Source organism: Schistocerca nitens, chromosome 3 (assembly GCF_023898315.1).
Source record: "Schistocerca nitens isolate TAMUIC-IGC-003100 chromosome 3, iqSchNite1.1, whole genome shotgun sequence".
Lineage (NCBI taxonomy): Eukaryota > Metazoa > Arthropoda > Insecta > Orthoptera > Acrididae > Schistocerca > Schistocerca nitens.
In genome coordinates, this window is record NC_064616.1 from 806,035,439 (window position 1) to 806,060,486 (window position 25,048).

Here is a 25,048-nt window from a genome sequence, read left to right on the forward strand (position 1 = left end):
AATAGGATTATTTACAATGAATGCAGACGTCTTGTCTAAAGTTCCGCATGACTTGGCCGATGGGGAAGGAGATGCTGGATATCAAAAAAATGAATGTGAAGCAGAATTGTAAGAAGATAGTGAAACACATCCAAGAAGAATTCAGCAAAGACTATGGTTGCCAACTGATTCGGCTGAATCAGGCAAAGAAGACAGCGCACAGTGGTCAGACTTTGATTTACCAAGGACCAATAATAAATCAGAAGGATCCCCAGGTTCAAACATATTTCCCAAAGATACACAGAGTGTCAAGAATATTGTAGAATTATATATTGGGAACAATCTATTTGAAAATATTAGCAACAAAACCAACAAGTACTACAGTCAATATTGCAATAGAAGGGAACTGGATTAAAAAAATGGCAAATTTGTCAATGTTACAGGACCCAAACATAGAAAATGATTTGGGCTTGCTATCCTTATGGGAATTGTAAAAAAAAGCAGGGATCGATGATTATTGCTCAACAAATCCGTTTGATACTCACACCGATATTTTGCAAAACGATGTCCCGTAACTGATTCAGACAAATATTATAATTTTTACACTTTGCCGACAGCAACAATAAACCTGATAATGCCAACCGGCTTGTCAAAGTGCAATTCATAATTATTTATTTTTCCAAAAAGTTTAAAGAAATTTTTACTCTAAGTCAAAACATCGCAGTTGATGAAGGAATGATACCGTGGCGTGGGCAGTTAAATTTTAAATTTTTCAATCCGTCAGAAGTTGCAAAATACGGCACACTCATTCGGATGCTGTGTGATTCGATTATGGGATACATTTCCTCATTCAAGATATAGTCCGGCTCTGGACAGTCTTTAGCAAAACCAGTGATGAAGCTATTGACACCTTCTGATGGAAAGTGGTATTACCTCTGCATGGATAATCATTATAACAGTGTAAAACTTTCAGAGAAGTTACTTGAAAAGAAAATTCGAGTTTGTGGAACAATATGGCAAAACAGAGGACTTCCGGAAAATTAAAGCAGGCAAAAGTCAATGTGCTTGAAGCTTGTCATCAATGGAAAGGTGACAAGTGGCCGGTGACAAGACAAGTACTCTGAATTAGCACTGCTGGCGCCAAGCGAATAAATTGGTACAAGACGTGCGGACGGCAAAGTGTTAGCAACCAGTGTGTTGAATGCAAGCATGCAAATGTGCATGCATTGTGTTGCACAGATGTGATGCCAGCTTGTGGGATGGAGTTCCATGCCTGTAGTACTTCATCAGTCAATACAGGGATCGTTAATGGTTGTTTTGGATGATGCCGGAGTTGTCATTCAATGATGTCCCATATGTGCTTGACTGGAGACAGATCTGGTGATTGAGCAAGCCAAGGCAACATGTCAACATTCTGTAGAGCATATTAGGTTACAACAGCGGTATGTGGGAAGCATAATCCTGTTGGAAAACTCCCCGTGGAATGCTGTTCATGAGGGCAGCACAACAGGTTGAATTACCAGACAGATGTACAAATTTGCAGTCAGTGTGCATGGGACAACCATGAGAGTGATCCTGTTGTCATACAAAATTGCACCCCAGACCATAACTCCAGTGTAGGTCCATGTGTCTAGCCCGCACACAGGTTGGTTGCAGGTCCTCAACCGGCCTTCTTCTAACCAACACATGGCCATCACTGGCACTGAGGCAGAACCAGCTTTCATCAGAAAATACAACAGGCTCATTTGACACCACTGAAGTTGCAAATGGCAGGGGTTTCGGGTCAGTGGAATGCATGCTACAGGGCATCTGGCTCAGAGCCATCCTTCAAGTAACCAGTTTGTAACAGTTTGTTGTGCCACTGTGGTGTCAACTGCTGCTTAAATTGCTGCTGCAGATGCAGTACAATGTGCCAGAGCCAATACCAAACATGATGGTCGTCCCTGTCAGTAGTGCCACATGGCTGTCCAAAGCCCAGTCTTCTTGCGACCATACGTTCTCATGACCACCACTGCCAGCAGTCATGTTCAGTGACTACATTTTTGCCAAGTCGTTCTGCATTAACCATAGAAGGAACACCAAGCTTCTTGTAGCCCTACTACATGGCTTCATTCAAACTCGGTGAGGTGTTGATAATGATGTCTGTGTCACCTTAAAGACATTCTTGACTAACGTTGATTCACCACATCCAATCTCAAAGGTAACTAATGCCCATGACCTTACAGCACGTATTTAAAGCAAGCCTGAATTGCATTCCCATAGTGGTGCTACTAGTGCCTCTCTTATGTGACCCCAGAAACCTCAGCTAGAAGCGGATAATAGCAGTATATGGACTGTCATACACACAGCACATCATTGTTATGTTTTGCAGTTCCATATAAAAATCACAAATTACTTTCCAGCATCTGACCTACTATAAGGGGCAATCAAAAAGTTCTATTTGGGGGCACTGCTGTAGCATATGTTCAATGTAACATGACTCCAATGCAGGTATATAAGCACTGACATGTATTCAAAGGATTAGTGTGTCATGTGTGTCTCTCTGACATGCATGCAGTAAATGCGGGTACGGGAACTATGGTGATGTTACTACCAAATGTGTCCAAAGAGGACCAATGTGCTGCAATTCTTTTCTTGGGTGCTGAAGGACAAGCACTGGTAGACATTCTAACAACCCTACCACAACAAAGGTCAAAATTTTAATAACGATTGTGGTGTTGCTCACACTGCTAAATACTGCATTATCGGGCAACAACAGTCATATTATGTGGCAGGTGTCATTAGAGCACAGTTAACAGTCATTTCATGTAATAATGAAAAAACTAGGCACTCATCTTTTTGTGTTTCCCACACTGGTCTCGTCATAAAATCATGGCTCAATCGTTGAAAATCTAGGTGGTTATGATTCCAAGCTCGGATGCAAAGACGCCTAGGTTTTATTCTGCTATATTCAAAAGTTTTGCAGATGCGCTTCACAAACCATTCATAGAGATTAAACCTTTCAAAGTTAGCATAATAGTGATGTAAAAAAAAAATAATCAGCACTCCGAATTCAAGTTACACTTCCTTTTAATTGCTTTTATTGCAATATCACGTAACACACAAAACATCACTTCACAATACAAAACATACTTGAAAACATCTTCCTCACATTTTATAAGCCAACTACAATATGCATCTTTCCAACATGATGTCCAAGACTTGACCTTCTCAAGGTCCGACTCTTTAACAACTTAACAACTAACTAACTGGTAATCGCTTATGCGCCCAAAAATCAGAGTTACATCAAAAACCACTGTTGCGAATAGTGTGCCAAGTTCTGTGCTGGTCATGATTAGACACAAGAGGCAGGTTAATACGGGAGGCCAGCCTCATCCATTATGGTCAAGTGGGACATGCTTGAGCACTTGTCATATAATCCTGATCATTCCCCATGTGATTATCAGTCCCTTAAAGAAGGCCATGAAGGGGTGATGGTTCTTATTGAACAAGTATGCGGAGTGGGAAGTTACATACTTCTTCACACAGCATGACATGGTGTTTTACCAAATGGGTATCTTCAACCATGTGTGCTGGTGGGATGATTGCCTCAGTGCTCACGGTGATTTTGCCTGATTAGCATACTGATGCTGGACTGCACGGCCAAATATCATTTTTTTTATTTTATTGGACATTTCAGGTAGGTGATAAACTGCTATTGAGATTACATTTTTTTTTTACTTATAATCCCAGAATAGTACTTCTTATTATTCTTCAGTATTTACCACAATAATGGAAAGTTCTTGGTAGAATATAAATTATGGAAAGAATAAAGGTAACAACTTATGCTATAGTTGAGTGGTCAATAGGCACTTACAAAAGATCACTCAATGCCTCAACTGTATGGTGAGTTGTTACCTCTACTCCTTCCAGTATTCACCAGTTACTTCTTTTCTTCAGGAGATTTAGCTTTTGTTTCTGTGCACAATGGTTTATATATTTAATGAATTGATTATCATTTTTGTTTCTATAGAAGCTAATTGCTGATGTTAATTATCTAACTGCATCCGCATACACAAGGGTCCTATGTTACAAGTAAATTGTTGTACAAAAGGTAATTTATGGAAGCAATAAGAATCACAATTTCACTCAGTTCTGTTGTCTCTCAGTACTGCAGCATGTCTTGCAGGACAGGAGAGAAACACTGAGGAAATGGGGAGAGAGGTGGTCAGTGGTTACCTTTACTACTCCTATTCTGTGAAATGCACTGAAACTGGCACTTGTAGTTCTGATCAATAATATTCTTTGATGTGTTTGACAATGATTTATTGTTGTAATGAAGTTTTTTAGAGATTAGACAACATACCACTTCTGCACTTCAGAATTCTATTGACTCATGTTTTTTTCATTATGAACTGATTGTCACCATTATCAGTTCTTTAATATTTCATTAACATTTGTTTATAACATCAAATAAAGATACATACCCTATTTGTCTGTAGTAATATTCTTATTTTCTCATGGCTAGAATTTACAGGGTTATTAATGACAGTTTCTGGGAATTTGTATGTTCTTTACTCTATTAACAAAAATAATTGTTGTTTTTGTTTCTGTGTAGGTTTACTGTGTGATTCTTGACATGATGTCAGTCACCTTTGTGGACCCCTCATCTACAAAAACACTCTTAGCGATTTTTGCAGACCTTGAGAGTAAAGCAGTTTTATTTTGCATAGCAGACTGTTCAGGTAAGTCATGGAACACTACCACCTTTGTGTGTGCAATCTGGTATTTATTTATTTATCGTATTATTGCTTACAATTTCGACATGTACCACCTGGAATCTAATGCGGGTCAGATTTTCTCATAGCTACAGAAAGTTGTATACAAGTACTTGTAACATTCACGTCAAGATTAGTAATTTAAGCATTTTTAATAACTACTGAAATTAATGATAAAGGGAATATAAGAGTTTAAAAAAAAATATTAAATAAAAAGGGAAAACATCCAAAACCCTTAAAACATGATACTACACTTATTAATCATCTACTGAGTCACCAGTTGCTGGGGACAGCATGCTAAATCTCTATATTTGGAGTTCCAGGAATCCCAAGCCTTCCCCAAGCAATCACAAATCCACTATGCATCAGCCCTGAGATAGGACTGCAGGTGAGCTAGTGTCATCTTCCACAGTCCCAGTAGAGTCAACCAACGAAATCTAACAGATTCACCACATTACCACCCTCACAGTCTGCTCATGCTGGGAGACCCATGTATGTCACCTTTAAGTTCCCATTCATTCTGCTGCTTCTGCCATAGATGCCACATTTGTTGGTCACATATCCACTACTTCTGTTCTTCCTCTGTGTAGAAATTAATTATGGTGTCTGTGAATCCTCACTCACTGTATTCAATTCAACATTATCATTTAAAATTGTGTTTCTCTTAGGCTCCAAATATTTTCTAAGTTCCTTCCAAATATCTTATTTGCTACCTCATTCACTTGATACCATTTGTCTTTGTCTCTAACAATGTCACTTAGTGCACCAGTGTCAGTTATCTGAGTCCACAAATCTTTGTAGGCTGGCCATTCTAGTACAATATGATGTGGTGTACCAATGTCACCACATGCACACATATTTGTTGGATGTGTATTTATCCCATATAAATGTTCAGGGTACGGTCCATGGCCTGTCAGGCACTCAATAATGCCTCTAGATGGATTTACATGCTTCATAAACATCCTCTCCTTGATGTTTGGAAATTTACCATATGCCCTGTGACCTGTTGTGATAGTGTAGCAGTCTCTTTGCCACTTGTGCACTTTCCGTAATTTTAATTCTTGTTTGGTTGTTATTTCCAGACCCATTATCTCTCTCATCTTGGGAAGGTTCCCTTTGTGAAGCCATTAGCGAGACCCTCTGTATCTGACTGTAATATTCATTGCCGGCCGCGGTGGTCTAGCGGTTCTAGGCGCGCAGTCCGGAACCGCGCGACTGCTACGGTCGCAGGTTCGAATCCTGCCTCGGGCATGGCTGTGTGTGATGTCCTTAGGTTAGTTCGATTTAAGTAGTTCTAAGTTCTAGGGGACTAATGACCACAGTAGTTAAGTCCCATAGTGCTCAGAGCCATTTGAACCATTTTTGTAATATTCATTGGACACACTTCTAATATGACTAATAGTGCCTCCACCAATGTTGTCCCAAAGATTCCTGTGAGCCTCAGCAGCATATTCCTCTGTGTACACCTTAGGATTAACTTGTATTGATTATATCACAATTTGTGTGCCCAAATGTCGCTGGCAGATCCTGTAATAGCATTGAGGTTTGCCTAAGCTGTTGCAAAGGGATCTTAAAGTCATTAGTATGCATCATTGATTGATGGCATCCTTGCCTGCACTAAATTGTTTTATGGGGATGTTAGCATTTATATAATTTAATCAATTTTTTAGCCAGGGTAAATACAGTTCTTTTTGCAGAGTCTTTTGACTCTTACCAATACTTCAACATTTGTCTAATGTTGTATGCCTGGATTGAAGGTTTTCTTGTGTTATAATGCTAGATAATGAAATAGCATAAATATAAATACTATGAATTATATGTATATGAAAATAGTCGATACAGGGGTAGACAAAAATATCGAAACACCAAAAACAGAAAATATTAAGCCCTACCATGCCTAATACAAAGTAGGAAACACATTGGCATTCAGAACAGCTTCTAGTTATCTCAGAATGCGTAAATACAGGTCCTGTATATTTTTCAGGGAGATCGTATACCATTATTCCTCCAAAATAATGGCAAGTTCAGGTACTTTCCCTCAATGTAGACTACAAGGGCTCAGTAATATTGAGATGTGTTGACTGTAGTGGCCAGGAGAGATGCATAAGTTCATCCTCTTTATCACAAAAGCAGTCCTGGATGATGCAAGCTGTGTGTCATCTTAGAATACTGCATCACCATTAGGGAATAAACGTTGTACCATAGGATGGACCTGATCAGCCAAAATTGTCACATAATCCTTGGCAATAGTGCAACCATGAGACTAACCATGCATCCCATGTGATACCACAATATGGGTGCCAAAATTATTACCAAATCTCCGTCAGATTTCCATTTCATTCTTGGGACGTAAACTTGGACAAATGTTGGTAACAGTGTAGATCAAGACTCATATGACGAAATGGCTTTCTTCGATTGGTGCCTAGTCTGGGTTTTATGGCTTTGGAACCACATTTTCCTGTTATGGGCATTTGTATCACTGATGAGTGCCTCTGGAATTCCAGATTAGTCAGCAGTCCTCTGCTTATGAAACTCCCTAAATGTTGATTTGGTGCTGTCAGGATTTGCAAGTGTGATTGGCAATTCTGCAGTGACTCTTGCAGCTGTCCTCATCTTATTTTTTGTCACAATCCTCTTCATTGACCATCAATAACAATAACTCAACACACACTTTCATTTTCATTGTGACTTAGTGGATGATGTTTTTTTTACCTTTCTTGTATGCAGTATAAATCTGCAGTATGGCATCTCTTGAAACACCAAACACTCTGGCCACCTTGGTTACGAAAGCACTAACAACCTGCCCACATTTGAATTTACCAGCTACACAGAACACTGTTTTGACCACAACTATCACTTGCAATGTAAACACTGTACAGATGCCGTCACATACAACAGCACAATGTAGAGACTTGGCTAGCATCTGAATAAGCATAAATTTCTCATGGTGTTTCCATATTTTGTTCTAAACCATGTAGGTATTTTAAAAAGGATGATTATTTGTTGCACTTCTGCACTGTCTCTCCTTCAGACAGCAAACAAACTAATCAACAAACATGTAAAATGCCCCTTCCCCCTTCTTTCTATTGGCATTTTGGGGACTAGGTGGATTGAAGTAATCAGTGTGTGGGGCGGCGGATAATTTGTTGAAAAATAATTGCTGTACAAATGTTTGTTTGTTGAATCAGTTTCTGGCTATTAGAATGTTGTTAATGCTGTCTTTCGCCGTTCTCAACACTGGCTCTCTATTTACTTTTTTAGGCACCCAGAAAGTGATTTAACAAAATGTGAAGCCTGTAATTAGAGTTCCTAGTGCCCACTTTATCTGAGAATCCCATTATAGCTGCAGCTTATAGCTCTGAGGAATTAGGAGATTGTCCGGGATTTCTAATCAAAAACGATTTTCCAAAATAGTTGAGTATATTCTCAAATTCACAAATAAAAAACACAAGTATCCCTACAACCTAACTAACAGAGCAGTTCAGAGTCTAATGCGCTGATGCAACTATAAATGTCCGAATTAAATGTTAAAAAGAATGCTCGCCATAATTTGATGAGAGTATTTCATCAAACGCCACGCTAAATAGTTGGTAGAATGTCTGTCCCGCGACGGCACGTGAAAATACGACAATACGCAAACTGAAGCTAGAAAATGAAAATCACTTGAAATGATTTCATGGTTACGCGCATCTCGAGTAACTGAATATGGCACCCGAGGCTGTTTGTAGCAGTGATATCGACGCGACGCGGCTCCCTACACAGATGGCGTGTTATTTAGCGTCTGGAGAGAACTGGGGCCTTGCTTCCTCGCGCAGCGTTCTTATATATAAAGCCGCGGTGCGGACGGCTAAGGAACGCCTGATCAAATCGGCTCTCCCGACTAGCCGCTGGGCTAGTAACGCACCACTTCAAGTTACATAATAAATTATAGCTTCTTGTGCTGATGGCCGAAGAAGCTCTTAATTTTAATGTGCATTCAGCACGCAGGTAAGTATTGATAATAAAATTTTGACGTGGCTAAGTTAAGTATTTTGGGCGAGAGAATTAATTTAATTGCACTGCACGCAGCAGATGAGCTCTGAACTGTCCCTTTTGAGATCCACTATCGCTATAATTTTATAGGTATTAAAAAGAAACTTTTCACATCTTCATAGTCATAGCGGACCTCCAACCTATTTAAATTTAAACATCCTAGCCTTATTCATTAGCCTACTTAATCTATCTTGCTTCCTTCAGTTTTGAGACGAAAACCACAAACTCATGAAATTCCACTAAAATCTTAATTTGTGAAATCCAAAGTACTGTTTTTATTAAATCATTATGAAAGATGAATCTAAATATAAATTTTGAAGTCTCTAGCTCTTTTCTGTTGCGCCAATGATTTTTACAGAAAAACGTCCAAATTTCGGAAATGGCTTAAGTTATCGAACTGATATTTAACACATATTAATTTAGTATTACTTCTGACATGCCAGAAAAGTTTTAGGTTATTTGCTTGATTTTTAAGGTATTGCGCAACATTTATGACGTCAGAGCTAGTTACAGCAGACTGGCTGGCACACAATGGAAACTGATGTGAATTTACTACAGCGTGAGTAGGCTGCTTCCCTACAAGTGGACAACTCTAAAGACAAAATTGTGATGAAGAAATTATTTTGAAATGTTGAAAGTTAGAAAGTAAACATGTTTTTAATTAACAATCATGAAAACCACTCTGCATGTTGGCAACAGTGCAGACATATTGTACATATCTACATTGATTTTCAACAGATGCACAATTTTAAAGAATTACTGCTTGTCTTAACATAAGTGAAATGTGAAGGGATGACTAACAACATGTCCAATGAATTTACAGTGTCATAGTATGAAGACATAAATGAGTCCATGGTTCTATCTATTAATGCAACAGGTGACAGCACACATGGCAGAGTCAGACATATATGTGAGATTTTAAGAGTAATTTTCCCATTCTCACATTTCCAATAAATACACAATATAGCAGTATGCTGTATAATCTAGTTTATTAGGCCCACCACTGTGAGATGATTGTCATGGATGAACCTTGTTGTGTTTCACATGTTATCCAGTTGTTATTCACTGTGGAAACATTTCAAAGGATTGTTTCTCATTATGTCAAGAGTGGAAATAACATTTGTGGGTTCCTCTGCACCATTTCTTCATTCTTTACATAATCTTTTCTTAGTTCAATGAACTCAGCTACAGAAGAAAAAATAAGATATTCACTCAGAGCACCCACCAGTAATTATTAGTGATAAAAATAGATTTTGTTTTAAAGAGTAAGTGGATTGGGTGACTGTTGTATACCTAATGGACATACCAACACAATCAGTATTCATGACTGTCTCAAGATTTTGCAGTGGGATAATGTTTGCAACATGTGGTGACTGTTCCACATACCACTTAGATGGTCTAGTTTAGGCTATGTTCATGTGTGATAACCTGGAGTACCTGAGCTGGGAACAGATTTTATTTGCTTCTGTCACCACTATCGGCTTCTATGGTGGAATATGTATTTCAAAGAATAAGGATATTGGTTTAACCACATGAATGACAAGGATGATAAAAATCCTTAGGAGGCTGGTGTGAGTGGTAGGATGGGGGAAGTCACAAATAAGATGAAAATGAAGAAAGGTGAGATGTGGGCTGTTGAGATAAAACAGATGATAGTGATCACTGTCAATAGTATCCCCATTTTGAATTCATTAAGACCTAGTGGGGCCTGCAAGAAATGTGCTGATCTTGAAATAGAAATCTATTTAGGTGGAACAAGTGTATTGCAACAGGCTGCCATAGTAGAATTGCACTGTACCCTTATTTTAACAAGAGAGTCGTAACTTGCAAAGAACTAGTACAAACCACCATACTACAACTGGAGGAGGCCTGGGTATCTTTCATAATGTGTTACAAGATCCTGAGAGACAAAGTGGATTTGGTGCATCTGCTTTGTATGTCTGCCACAGCCAACTATGTAATACAGTTTTTTCTTTTCTGTACACCAGTGCTTCAGTGTTTCCAGTCTTTCCACTGGCCTTCAGTCACTGTTGGAGCAGTCCTTAACATTTTGTGGTTGAAAGCTGGAAACAGCACTGGCAGCTGTCATGGATTGTCTCTTGCCATATTAGTAGTTTTGGACATTGTGAAAACTTTAAATGGAGAGTTGGAGAAAGTAGTGACTTCAGTTAAAAAAAAAATTTGTGAAATCTTATGGGACTTAACTGCTAAGGTCATCAGTCCCTAAGCTTACACACTACTTAACCTAAATTATCCTAAGGACAAACACACACACCCATGCCTGAGGGAGGACTCGAACCTCGCCGGGACCAGCCGCACAGTCCATGACTGCAGCGCCTTAGACCGCTCGGCTAATCCTGCGCTCAGTTCTCGAGTTTGACACTCAGGTGTTGCTTGACTGTAGTGAAGATGCTTTCATTCGTCTAGAGGTGCTATCCCATATTCTGAATCCAATGAGGCACTGGAAGTGTCAAATGTTTGGTCACACTATATTTGCTTATGGAGGCAAAGCAATGTGTTCTCACCTGATCCACATGTCAAGATGATCATATTCTTCCCCTGCAGGTTGCAAGACATTTATCAGATGTTGTGTAAGTACTGTTGTGTAAGATGTTGTGTAAGTACTTCTTTCCCAAGAAGTTCTTTCAGAAAAAACATTACTAAATGAACATATTATGAAATAGCAAGCAAGGCATTTAAAGCAATACATCCCTCAGTGTTTGCAGTATTATTTGCTTTAGCTCTGAAGATTGTTGCAAAGCTGCTTAGTAGAACACAGAGAAAATGTGATTATTAAGCAGATACCATCAGTGCCTGCCAAGTAATGCTTGTAGACACCAGCTATGAATTTCATTGATCACCACCAATTAAACCAAACCAAAGGCAAAGGCAACTAAACAAGTTTCTAGACAGGAGCCCCATCAGACATAAGCAATGTTTCTCCATCTCCAGCCCCACCCCATTTTCCCAAAAAAGGAACACAGTTTAAGTGCAGGCTTCCAAATACTCCATCAACTGAGAATGGTCTTGAAATGAAGCTTACCCTTTCCACATTTTGCACCCATTGCTAAAACATGATGATGATGATGATGAATGGAATGCAAATGAGTGTGGGAAGTGTAGAATAATTAAAGCACTCTACAAAGAGAAGATCTTTATGCTTCTGTTGTCAGAAAAGAAATTTTACAAATACTGTTGCACCTATACTAAGAAGTCAATCTGTGCAGAATGGATGCTCTTGATGACAGGAGAGAGGTAGGATAGGAGTGCTTGTTAATGACATGTACCACTTATCAAGAGGTCACACTTGCAACCAGACCAAAAGCAGCTTTTGTAAGGATGTACATGACACTCAAGAATATTGTGATCTTTTTACCTGTCATTGCATGACTATCTGAGAATGTCAGACAACTGCCCCATACATTCTCAGTATCATGTTACAGAGAGCATCATTCTCACAGAGGAATGAGGTGTTCTCAGCAAATCACCTGCTGTTGTGAAAAATGCTCTGTGAGGATTTGATAATGATTTTCACTGTAGTGACCAGTTCCCAATATGAAACTATAGTGCCTGCAACTAAGCTAACTGTATGTTCAGCTGGATGAATGGAATACTGTATTTCCAACTGGCTGTGTTTCAACACTGCAACAATGTCCGGCATATGAAGATCACATTACTAATCTGATCACCAAGTTGTTGAAGCATCCATCCAAAATTCGGCCTATGAGCATAGAAGGCAGTTTGTTCATAGTGTAGCTGGATGGCATTGCAAAGATTCATTAGCAAAAAATGTTACAACCCTTCCAATTGTAATAGTAGAGGCCAAGATTAGTTAGTTAGTTACTTTCCTGTTCCATAGATTATTATTTCCACAGTAAATCATAATGATGTGGAATAAGTCACTCCACATTAGAAATTATTTCATAAATATGCCTACATGTTGATCATTTACTATGTTATTATTATTATTATTATTATTATTAGATAGACAGATGTGAATTAGTAATTCCTATCCTCCAAAGTTTACAAATTACAGTAACAGAAATTCTTCTATGAAACAGGAGAAACTTTTTAAGTTTATTTTCAAATTTTAGTTTGCTGTCTATCAGATATTTTATATCGCTGGATAAGTGATCAAAAATTTTAGTTGCAGCATTGTACAGCCCTTTTTGTGCTAAAGACAACCTTGATGTTGAGTAATGAATATCATTTTTATTTCTGGCATTGTAATTATGTACTTCATTGATCCTTTTGAACTGCAGTGGATTTTTTACAACAAACCTCATGAGGGAATAAATATACTGTGACGTAATAGTCAGACTGCCCAACTCCTTAAACATATGTCTACAGGATGAATGTGGGTGAGCACCACATCTTCTTATAGCATATTTTTGAGCAGTGAAGACTTATTTTCATAAAGCTGACTTACCCCAAAATATTATTCCATATAACACTGTTGAATGAAAATATGCAAAATATGTCAACTTACTGATTTGTATCTCTCCAAGATTTTTAGTGGTTATAAGTGCAAATGTGGCTGCACTATGTTGTTTTAGAAGTTGCAAGATGTGCTTTTTCCAGTTTAAATTGTCATCAATATAGACACCTATGAATTTTGAAGTTTGCACACTATTTATTATTTCATCACCGTGTGTTACACTTATCATTGGTGTAGTACTCCTATAAGTACAGAACTGAATATATTGTGCATTTTTAAAATTGATAAGACCATTTACAGAAAAACAGTCAGTGATACTTTTAAGAACCCCATTCAGCATTTCTTCTGTTGCTGTATGTTGGCTTGGATTGATTACAATACCAGTTTCATCTGCAAAAAGGACTAATTCTGCTTTATCTGTATTAGATGGAAGATTGTTTACATACATGAGAAACAATAGCAGACCTAAGACAGAGCCTTGCAGAACCCTTACATAATATGAGCAAAATCAATCCAATTTTCACCACTTTTAGATGAGATCACAACCCCAGGATAGAAGCAAAACTTTGGGCCCCAGTCCATCATAGTTAAAAATATCTTGGCTTATGCATAACTTTAGTCCAGCCTTTGAATTATCTGGTGACTGTGTAATAATGTACGTAATTTGTTTAAAATGGTCATTGACATAATTGTACATTAAGCTATGGATCAATACCTTAAGAAGTTGAGATGATTATCTTTGCCTTGTCATCATGTTGATCTGTGCATTATCATCTTTGGGAATCAGTAATGTACATGAAAATTGGCTTATAACCCAAAATCTAGGTGTTGCAATAACATTAATAATAAATTGTGAAACAAGGCTAAAAACAGTGTTTGTTTAGCTATATAATTCCTTTCCAATCAGAAGAATCACCTCTGATTACAAGGCTGAATTACTAAGTTCAACTTTCTGCATTGGTTGGCTACTCTTTTTTTTTGTCATCAGTCTACTGACTGGTTTGATGCGGCCCGCCACGAATTCCTTTCCTGTGCTAACCTCTTCATCTCATAGTAGTTCTTGCAACCTACGTCCTCAATTATTTGCTTGACGTATTCCAATCTCTGTCTTCCTCTACAGTTTTTGCCCTCTGCAGCTCCCTCTAGTACCATGGAAGTCATTCCCTCATGTCTTAGCAGATGTCCTATCATCCTGTCCCTTCTCCTTATCAGTGTTTTCCACATATTCCTTTCCTTTCCTCTCCAATTCTGCGTAGAACCTCCTCATTCCTTACCTTATCAGTCCACCTGATTTTCAACATTCGTCTATAGCACCACATCTCAAATGCTTCGATTCTCTTCTGTTCCGGTTTTCCCACAGTCAATGTTTCACTACCATACAATGCTGTACTCCATACGTACATCCTCAGAAATTTCTTCCTCAAATTAATGCCGGTATTTGATATTAGTAGACTTCTCTCGGCCAGAAATGCCTTTTTTGCCACAGTGAGTCTGCTTTTGATGTCTTCCTTGCTCCGTCCATCATTGGTTATTTTACTGCCTAGGTAGCAGAGAATTCCTTAACTTCATTGACTTCGTGACCATCAATCCTGATGTTAAGTTTCTCACTGTTCTCATTTCTACTACTTCTCATTACTTTCGTCTTTCTCCGACTTACTCTCAAACCATACTGTGTACTCATTAGACTGTTCATTCTGTTCAGCAGATCATTTAATTCTTCTTCACTTTCACTCAGGACAGCAATGTCATCAGTGAATCGTATCATTGATATCCTTTCACCTTGTATTTTAATTCCACTCCTGAAACTTTCTTTTATTTCCATCATTGCTTCCTCGACGTACAGATTGAAGAGTAGGGGTGAAAGGCTACAGCCTTGTCTTACACCCTTCTTAATATGAGCACTTCGTTCTTGATTGTCCACTCTTATTATTCCCTCTCGGTTGTTGTACATATTGTATATGACCTGTCTCTCCCTATAGCTTACCCCTACTTTTTTCAGAATCTTGAACAGCTTACACCATTTTATATTGTCGAACGCTTTTTCCAAGTCGACAAATCCTATGAAAGTGTCTTGATTTTTCTTTAGCCTTGCTTCCATTATTAGCCGTAACGTCAGAATTGCCTCTCTTGTCCCTTTACTTTTCCTAAAGCCAAACTGATGGTCACCTAGTGCATTCTCAATTTTCTTTTCTGTTCTTCTGTATATTATTCTTGTAAGCAGCTTCGATGCATGAGCTGTTAAGCTGATTGTGCGATAATTCTCGCACTTGTCAGCTCTTGCCATCTTCGGAATTGTGTGGATGATGCTTTTCCGAAAGTCAGATGGTATGTCGCCAGACTCATATATTCTACACACCAACGTGAATAGTCATTTTGTTGCCACTTTCCCCAATGATTTTAGAAATCCTGATGGAATGTCATCTATCCCTTCTGCCTTATTTGACCGTAAGTTCTCCAAAGCTCTTTTAAATTCTGATTCTAATACTGGATCCCCTATCTCTTCTAAATCGACTCCTGTTTCTTCTTCTATCACATCAGACAAATCTTCACCCTCATAGAGGCTTTCAATGTATTCTTTCCACCTATCTGCTCTCTCCTCTGCATTTAACAGTGGAATTCCCGTTGCACTCTTAATGTTACCACCGTTGCTTTTAATGTCACCAAAGGTTGTTTTGACTTTCCTGTATGCTGAGTCTGTCCTTCCGACAATCATATCTTTTTCGATGTCTTCACATTTTTCCTGCAGCCATTTCGTCTTAGCTTCCCTGCACTTCCTATTTATTTCATTCCTCAGTGACTTGTATTTCTGTATTCCTGATTTTTCCGGAACATGTTTGTACTTCCTCCTTTCATCAATCAACTGAAGTAGTTCTTCTGTTACCCATGGTTTCTTCGCAGCTACCTTCTTTGTACCTATGTTTTCCTTCCCAACTTCTGTGATGGCCCGTTTTAGAGATGTCCATTCCTCTTCAACTGTACTGCCTACTGTGCTATTCCTTATTGCTGTATCTATAGCGTTAGAGAACTTCAAACGTATCTCGTCATTCCTTAGTACTTACTACTCTATCAATCCCATAAAACTTCAACTTATCTAGAAGAGCATTGTGATTCACACGATCAAATGTCTTGGATAGATCACAGGAAATACAAGTGAGCACTATTTTGTTATTTAATACGTGTAAAATTTGGTGAGCGAACATGTAAATGGCATTTGCAGTAGAGCAATTCTTCTGAAATCCAAACTGTGATTTACTGAGAATATTATTATTGTTCAGGTGACGTACTGTTCTAGGATACATCACTTTCTCAAAAATTTTGGAAACTGTCAGTAGTGAAACAGGTTGGTAGTTATTGATATCTCTTATCAATTTTCTTAAAGAGGGGTTTAATACTGTTATATGGCTTATATATCTGTACATAGATGCTGGAACTTAGAGTTCATGGTATTCAAGTGGCTAGTATTCGAGTTTTGTAAAATGAGTGTGTATGCGGTGACGATTTGACTCCTGCTCAAACATATTTTTTTCATCACTGGTCATATTATTTAATTTATATGACATTTGAGAGGTAATATAACTTAAAAAAACATGTTTATTTATTTGCATGAAGTTTTAGTGAATTTCATGTTATTTGACTACTTACAATTTTTAGTTAAATTTAATTATTAGAAGAAACATATTTATAACTATTGACAAGTAAACGAAGAAACACATTGCGTTTTCCCGAAAATGTATGCCTGTTGTGATTTGCGAAATCCCTTATACATGCGATCTGGTAGGATACCTGGAACTGCTTTGCACCTCGATGCTTCAAGCTGCAGTCACAGAGCTAGGCACCATCTACCAGTTAACCTGCATAAAGGTGAGACGTTGCTAATGTAGCAAGAATGAATAATGTAGGTGCAGAATTTACACTTGTACTACAAAAATGAAGGTGACTCCCTGTTCTTTGACTACTGCAGGTAACGAATGTCATGAAGATTTGAACCATCATCTCATACACAACCCTCTTACAAAGCACAAACACTAACCACTTGACCTCACTGACTTCTTATGGCTGGTACCTTTGCACAGATACATCAATTACATAATACACGTGTAAAACTTCTCTTGCAATTTTTTTGGAAATTGCCATAGTAGTGCACCTTACTACTTGAATATTATGTTGTTTTGCTGGCCTACCCAAGTTTGAAGTAAATCCATGACCCCATTGTCAAGGCCTCCTCTTGTCAGTACTATATAGCCCTTGTGGTCTACTCAGGAGAGAAAGGGTGCATGATCACTATTCATCGTCATCATAGTTATCTGAAGTTGCCACTATTTTGCAGGAAGAATGGTATAAGATTTGCTTTAAAACCATACAGGATCTGTATTTATCCATTTTGAAATGATGGGAAACTGTTTCAAATGCCAACGGTTGTCCTACACCATATAAGACTTGATAATGTGTTATGTTTTTCATGTTTTTATATCTTTGACCATCCCCTGTATAATGCACAATAATAGTTAAACATGTTTTAAAAGAGATGCTGTTCCTCATTTAAAACCTGATAAGGTTTCTCCAGTGTTGCTTAACTTTAATAAGAACAGATGTATACATGCTTCAACATGTTAATTCTATCACAATTAATTTCAAGCTGTTACTGGAAATCTTGAGTATAGGAAATTTAAATTTAAGTTGACAGACACCAGACAAGTTAATGTGCTAGTGTAATCTCTGTCTGAGATCTCTCTGCATAAAAAATAATGTTGCTTACTTTTCATTTTATTGCCTTGATTATTTAGAATGAATTTCAAGAGTGATAGGACTCACTGTTAAATTTATTGAATGTTTTAAGCTCTCTCTCTGATTAGCTGATGTAAAACCTGTCTAGTTTGGGACAATTATCAGATATAATAGTATTTTTAATCTGACTTTTACTGATTGTCATCACTACTATGTATTATAGGCAGTAAACATGAATTTTATAGTGGTCAGAAAAAATCAGTGATAAATCAGTTTTCTGTTGTTTGTTTTATATTTAACATGCATCTTCTTTTACAGCAACTGTTTATGAAAGGCTGGTTCACTGCAGCTTTTTTGAAGACTTTCCAGAAACACAGGTGTTTCCAACGGTTCATGATGCTGTGCTGTATGCAAATCAAACAGTTCCTACTGAAAATAGGTGACAAATGTTGAACAAGCAGAGAACAATGTGTGTGTCCTACAATTAGATTCTAGGTTCCTGTAGGCTGTGAAAACAAATGTACTTAAGAATGTGAAAACTATTTATATTTTATAATGGCCAATGACAGAAAATACAATTTTTGTTTGTAACAAAAGTGTTCATTTAATATTAGGATTATGTTTTCTATTATCCTTATGATGATGTAAGTAATTTCACCTCTCTATATATCCTTAGCCTTGTTTGTCTCACAGCATAACAAAAACCAGCAAACAAATTAATGTGCTGACTAGAAGACAGGTTTGTGTGTGAAACAACCTCTTTAAGTTGGTTTGAGGTAATGTGATCCTGTGACAGTGTAGCTTTGACAGCAGGGGTGAGAGCTGCAGTCTCTCTCTGTACATGGCCTGACAGTACACTAAAACAGAAGAGACTATTATTGTAACTGAGTATTGAAGATCTGTAAATGTTTCTTAGAATAAGTCTTTACTGCAGAAGGCTTCAAAATTCTTGTGTCAATTTTTGATAACTTTTTCATCAGGCCAGAGCATTTAAAGTAGCAGTGATAAATTTGAGAAACATTTGTAGAATATGCCAGACATTGACACACTGTATTTAAATTTTGGGGCTCACACAATCTAAAATTGCTAGTGTTGATATCTTGGGGATAAACATGAGTATTTATAAAAAGGGTGATATAGATAATAAACTTAAGTCTACAAATATATCAACTGCATGTAGGTTCAGTCATTTGGTAAATTCTGGCATTATCGTAAAAGTAGGTCCTTCCACCTGGAAGGTCAGAAATTGGAAACTTCAGAGAACACACTACAATGAAAATACCACAATAGTTTGAAGAAATTTTATACATCTTGAAAAGTTATAATTCTGTATGAAGCAGATGATATGAAACTTGCAAAATACTTCTAAAAGTGCTGTATGAAAACTACCGGCATGAAGCTTTTGCTGGAGCTGACTGTGGAAGTGATCACAATTTGCTGTCCACCAAAATGTGGATTATGCTCAAATCCACTGAAAAGAGCAGAGAAAAACGACTAAGATTCACAAACAATGAAGCTCTTTGGAAATTTGGTGAGCTCAAAAGGCCAGGACTTCACATCAGTCATGATGTCACACCAACATCACAAACATGGTACCAAATGGAGGAGGTTGTTTCCTCGCCACTTTCAACATCAGAATGAACAAATACTTTAAAACATTCTTGTATGTCACAGTCCGCATTACAATTAATTCAAGAGAGAAGTGATTGGAGAGAAGTGTTTGGAAGAAAACTGATATCCATACTACCCAGGGCCAAGACAGATATAAGAACCTGTGCAGAGAGATGAAACAGAATGTTGAGAATGGCAACCCATTCAGAGACAAGGAATATGTTGGTGTGAGGTGAAAAGTTGGCACTGTGAAAAGTTGTATTTTGGAATTAGCAACAGTATGGACAATCAAGGAGTGGAGCAACTTACATCGAACCCTACAATCTTACCCAGTGAAGTAGAGAATATAAGTCAACTTCTGAAGAACTATAAATCCCATGCTTACATCTAAGGTCTTGGGAGATGATCAAATAAATGGTACAGGAAGGTTTTGATGTGCTGCATTCATTGTGGACAAGAATATGGGAAACAGTGCAGTGGCCAGAAGACTAGTCAAAGTCTCTCTTAATCCCACTACACAAGAAAGAGTCAATGAGGAACTGCTCTAGCTACAGAACTATTGCTCTCATATTCCATGAAGCAAAATGTTGTTCTACATCTTTCAGCAGCATTTGAAGCTGTACATTCAGCTTCACATACCAACAGAGCAAACTTTTTTTTTTTACATATGACAAATAACTGAGAAATCATGAAATTGTGTGTTCCTGTTTCATATGCTTCCTTGACTAAAGGAAACTCTTGACTGTGTTGTCTGGAGAAAGGTGTGGCAGGTTCTTGCAGAGTTCGGTGTTCCACCACACTTGAGAGTGTTGGTCATACGTGTATACAACAATCGCTTCGCAGCTGTGGGGACAAGTGCTGACATGTCTGATTTCATTAGTGTATCAAAGGGCCTCAGACAGGTTTGTGTCCTATCATGCCAACATCAGTGCACAGCATGCTTTTAGATGCACTTGATAGTTGGACTACAGGCATCTCAATTGGTGGTAGAACTATTAACCTCGAATTTACTGATGACACCATGTTTTTAGCAATCAGCAAAGATGAACATGCTGAGCTACTAACAAAAGTAAAGGACATTAGAGTATCATGTGAATTAGACATTAATGTCAGCAAGTCCAAACTCATAACTGATCGAGGGGCGCAGGTTCAACCCACAAGTCAATTGAAGGAACTGGAAGTTATGAATTCTTTCATCAATCTTGAGTCAACCATAGGTGACAGGGGGAAGCTGTGAAAAGAAGATGGATCACACTACGGTGAATGGCTATGAAGTAGCTCGCCAAAATCTGACAGAACAAAGTGATAATGAACAGCACAAATGTCTGGGCTGTTGACATGCTCATGTTTTCCGTCTTATGTGTATGGTTATGAAATACGAACCTTAAGGCCAGAGACAAGCAGTGTATCAATGCACTTGAGCTTTGGTATGAATGGAAATACCGTGTGGCTAGGGTCTCTCCTGTCAGGTAGACCATTCGCCTGGTGCAAGTCTTTCGAGTTGACACCACTTTGGCGACTTGTGTGTCGATGGGGATGAAATGATGATGACAAGGACAGCACAACAACCAGTCCCTGAGCGGAGAAAATCTCTGACCCAGCCAGGAATCGAACTCAGGCTGTTAGGCATGAAATTTCGTCGCACTGACCACTCATCTACCAGGGGTGGACAGCTTTGGTGTTAGCAGAGGATGCTGCATGTAAAATGAAAAAGGGAAGTAGGAGTAATCCACTGAATTACACACCCATATCACTAACTAAAAAATGGCTCTGAGCACTATGGGGCTTAACAGCGGAGGTCATCAGTCCCCTAGAACTTAGAACTACTTAAACCTAACCAACCTAAGGACATCACACACATCCATGTCCGAGGCAGGATTCGAACCTGTGACCGTAACAGGCGCGCGGTTCCAGACTGAAGCGCCTGGAACCGCTCAGCCACTCCGGCCGGCTATCACTAACATCTATTTGCAGATGGGTTTTAGAACATATACTGTATTTGAACATTATGAAATCTTTAAAGAAGCAATTTATGACACATAGTCAATATGGATTCAGAAAATATCATTCATGTGAAACACAACTATCTCTTTACACTCATGAAGTAATGAGTGTGGGTGTGGGTGTGGGATCCGCATTAGGTGGGACTGACAGATGACACCAAAAAGTACAAAGAAGGGCAGCTCATTTTGTATTATTGTTAAATAGGGGAGAGAGTGCCACAGACATGATATGTGAACTGGGGTGGCAATCATTACAACAAAGGCGTTTTTCATTGTGACGGGATCTTGTCATTAAATTTCAATCACCAGTTTTCTCCTCCGATGGCGAAAACATTCTGTTGGCACCCACCTACGTAGGGAGAAATGATCATCACAATAAAATCAGAGAAATCAGGGCTTGCACAGAAAAATTTAAGTGCATGTTTTTCCTGCGCGCAATTCGAGACTGGAACAGTAGAGAGACGGCTTTAAGGTGGTTCATTGAACCCTCTGCCAGGCACTTTATTGTGAATAGCAGAGTAATCACATAGATGTATATGTGACGTAGATGAAGTGAAAGAACAACAAATGTGCAGTTCTTCAGTCATATTGTGAGAAGAGATAGAGAAAATCTAGACAAAATAATTGAGGAAGGGAAGACTGAGGACAAGAGACTGAGGGAAAGAGCAGTGAGCTGGGGGTGATCAAATGAAGATCATCTCCAGTGTACCTCTTCAAGAGGCTCTAAGAGAAGATGTTAACCATTCAGGATGGACACAGTTGGTTCATGGGGTCACGATGTTCAGCAATGAGCACAGTGACTTGTGGTGGTGACTTGCATGAATGAATGACCTGCAGTAGGTAAGTCAGAACTTACCAACACTGAAAATTTAAATGTTGGCAAGAAAAAGACTTGATCTCTTTCTGTTACTACAGATAGACAGCAGTCACATACAAAATTGTAGGAACAGTATTTACCAAAACACAAAGAGACACAAAAATAATCAGAAATGTGTACACTTCCAGTAAACGTGATGAGCATGTGAAGGTCTTGAGTTAAAAACAGGAGCTACCTACATTTAATTCCATCAATTCACAGGTAAAGCAGCTGTGATTTATGTTGAGATGAAAAAGATTTCAGAAATATTTGCATAGTATAATTATTGAAGATTGCAGACCCCTATACATTATACAAGTATTAGTGGGAAGCTTCTTTTAATTTATCCTATGAGCAGCACTATTTTATGTAGAAGATACGAAGTGAAGAAGAGATTACAGATAAGCAGATGTTAATGGAAAAATGGGTAATTGCTCGAAGAGAGGTCGAAAAAGTACTTCTTGTACTGAAATTAGTAGAGTGCTATCACATGATATTCCCCAGAAATCTCCCCTCCCCTCCCCCAACACACACACCAAGTGTGTGTTAAAGCTGATAGTGGCACAAAAGTAATGTCCAGACACTAGTTGACAATATGAGGGGATGAATATAGAGTATCAAAATAAAAGCTAAACAATCTATTTAATTTTTTTTTCAGAAGGGAAACCGTCAGTACTGTCCCCATTCAGTTGCTATACCACTGCAAAGATATGTGCCATAGGTGTTGGTACCAGTGTTGTTGAAAGCCAGCTGAAATCACTAAAATGGAACAAAGCTCCAGGACCTGTCAGAATCCCTGTATGGCCTTTTCCAGAAATAGCGGATGAAACAGTACTAGTATTAACCACAAATTAATACAGATTCCTTGACCAGTTCACAGGTCAGACTCATCTATAAGAATGATTGCAGAACTGACCTGAAAGACTACAGTAGTCTATATCACTGACTTCTTTACTCAAACAGGAATCTGTAACATGAATTCCAATGTAATGATCTACCTGCAACAGAACTACTGTCTCCATAACGACTGACACAGGTTCCAGATACTTACATCACCCCAAACCCAAAATCTTGCTTTTAACAAGGGATAGATATGACCAGGTTGGTTAGGTTTTTCCTGAACTTGAAAGGTTTTTTTGGTAAGTACCTTATCAATGGTTGCTAAACAATACATTCAGACTGCATGTTTAAGTAGGTTGAACTAGTCCTGCTTGTTGTACTGGATGGAGGGTAATCAATATAGACAGAAGTAACTTTTGATGTGTCTGGTTTTGCCAGAACATGGTTAAATTTTAATGGTTTGGAAGATGATAATTAGTAGTATTAATCTTAGCATCCACAAAATGTCCATACATAAAGAAGTGTCAAAAAAAACCAATCAAGATTTCAACCTGACACAAACATTGACAAGTAGAAGAAAGAAGAGTAGTTCCACATCATGTTAAAGATGAGGCTATTAAGAGAAAAGCTCAGGCTTAAAATTGACAAGGAAAGGGCAGAAAATCAGTTATGTCTGCTGTTAAGGAACCATCTCATTATTTGTCTGGAGAGGTTTAAGGGAATGATGGCAAACCTAAATTTGGATGGTTGGATGAAAGTTTGAGCATTGCTATATTAGTGTGAGAGTTTATTGTTTTTAGCACTGTGCCACTTAGCTTGGTGATTGGCAACTGATTATAAATATAGAGAAATATAAAGCCTATAAAAGAAATACTGTACAAAGAGGCCTCAGAAGGCCCAGTGGTACCAACTGACTGCCATGTCATCCTAAGCCAATGCACTTCACTGGGTGCGAGTATCGAGACATGTGGTCAGCACACTGCTCATTGTCAGATTTCATGATGGAACCTCTACTTCTCAGTCAAGTAGCTCCTCAATTGGCCTCAGAAAGGCTGAGTGCACCTTGTTTGCTAACACTGCTGGGCAGACTCGAACAGTCAATCATCCAAGTGCTAGCCAAGCCCGACAGTGTTTAACTTCAGTGATCTGATGGAAACTGGTGTTACCACTGTGGCAAGGACATTGGGAAAATAAAGCCTATACACATGACAAAATGGAGATGAGTATCAGACAGTGTCCGCAAGAATGGTGATATGTGATTGGCATTATGTTGTTTGAACATGTAGGAGTAACAATGATTGGGGGTATGAAATGGTACAATCACTCTGATTCATTTATGGGTAAAGTAGGGGGGGGGGGGGGGGGAGCAATCTTCATGTCAGTGAATAGCATTATCGAAAACTATAGTTCATAGAAGGAATTGTCACACCTGATATGGGGCTATATTCTTTTGTGGCATTGTCCTAAACCATTTGAGTGATTTTCAAGCAAACAGTAGACATGAAGCAAATGGAATGAAAAGGGGTGTAGATTATCACAGATTTGACTGACTTGGAGAGAGTCCTTACACGCTTTGATTTTTTTTTTTTTCTTTCAAACCAATCTTAGATTGCAAAAACCGATCTCTATGGAGGACTCCGACAATATTTTCCAGGTCCTGTGCATCAATGCTGAAGTTAGTGCTATATATTGCAGGGACACACAAACAGTGATTCTTCTTGTACTCCATTCATGAGCTGAACAAGAAGTAACCTAAAAATATGAATCATTAACAAGTCCCTTCTTCTACTTACCTTACAAGGATTTA

The 25,048-nt window shown here is 38.4% G+C and overlaps 1 protein-coding gene across 4 annotated transcripts in view; it reads left to right on the forward strand.

The window, feature by feature from the left end:
* Window positions 1-18,514, forward strand: part of LOC126248831 (sulfate transporter-like) — a 531,455-nt gene extending 512,941 nt beyond the window's left edge. For all 4 annotated transcript variants that reach the window (XM_049950245.1, XM_049950247.1, XM_049950244.1 and 1 more), the window contains exons 13-14: window positions 4,577-4,703; window positions 18,250-18,514. In XM_049950245.1, coding sequence (XP_049806202.1) covers window positions 4,577-4,703; window positions 18,250-18,374 — 252 coding nt within the window. In that variant the 3' untranslated portion in view covers window positions 18,375-18,514. The remainder of the gene's footprint in view (window positions 1-4,576; window positions 4,704-18,249) is intronic.
* The last annotated feature ends 6,534 nt before the right edge of the window (window positions 18,515-25,048 follow it).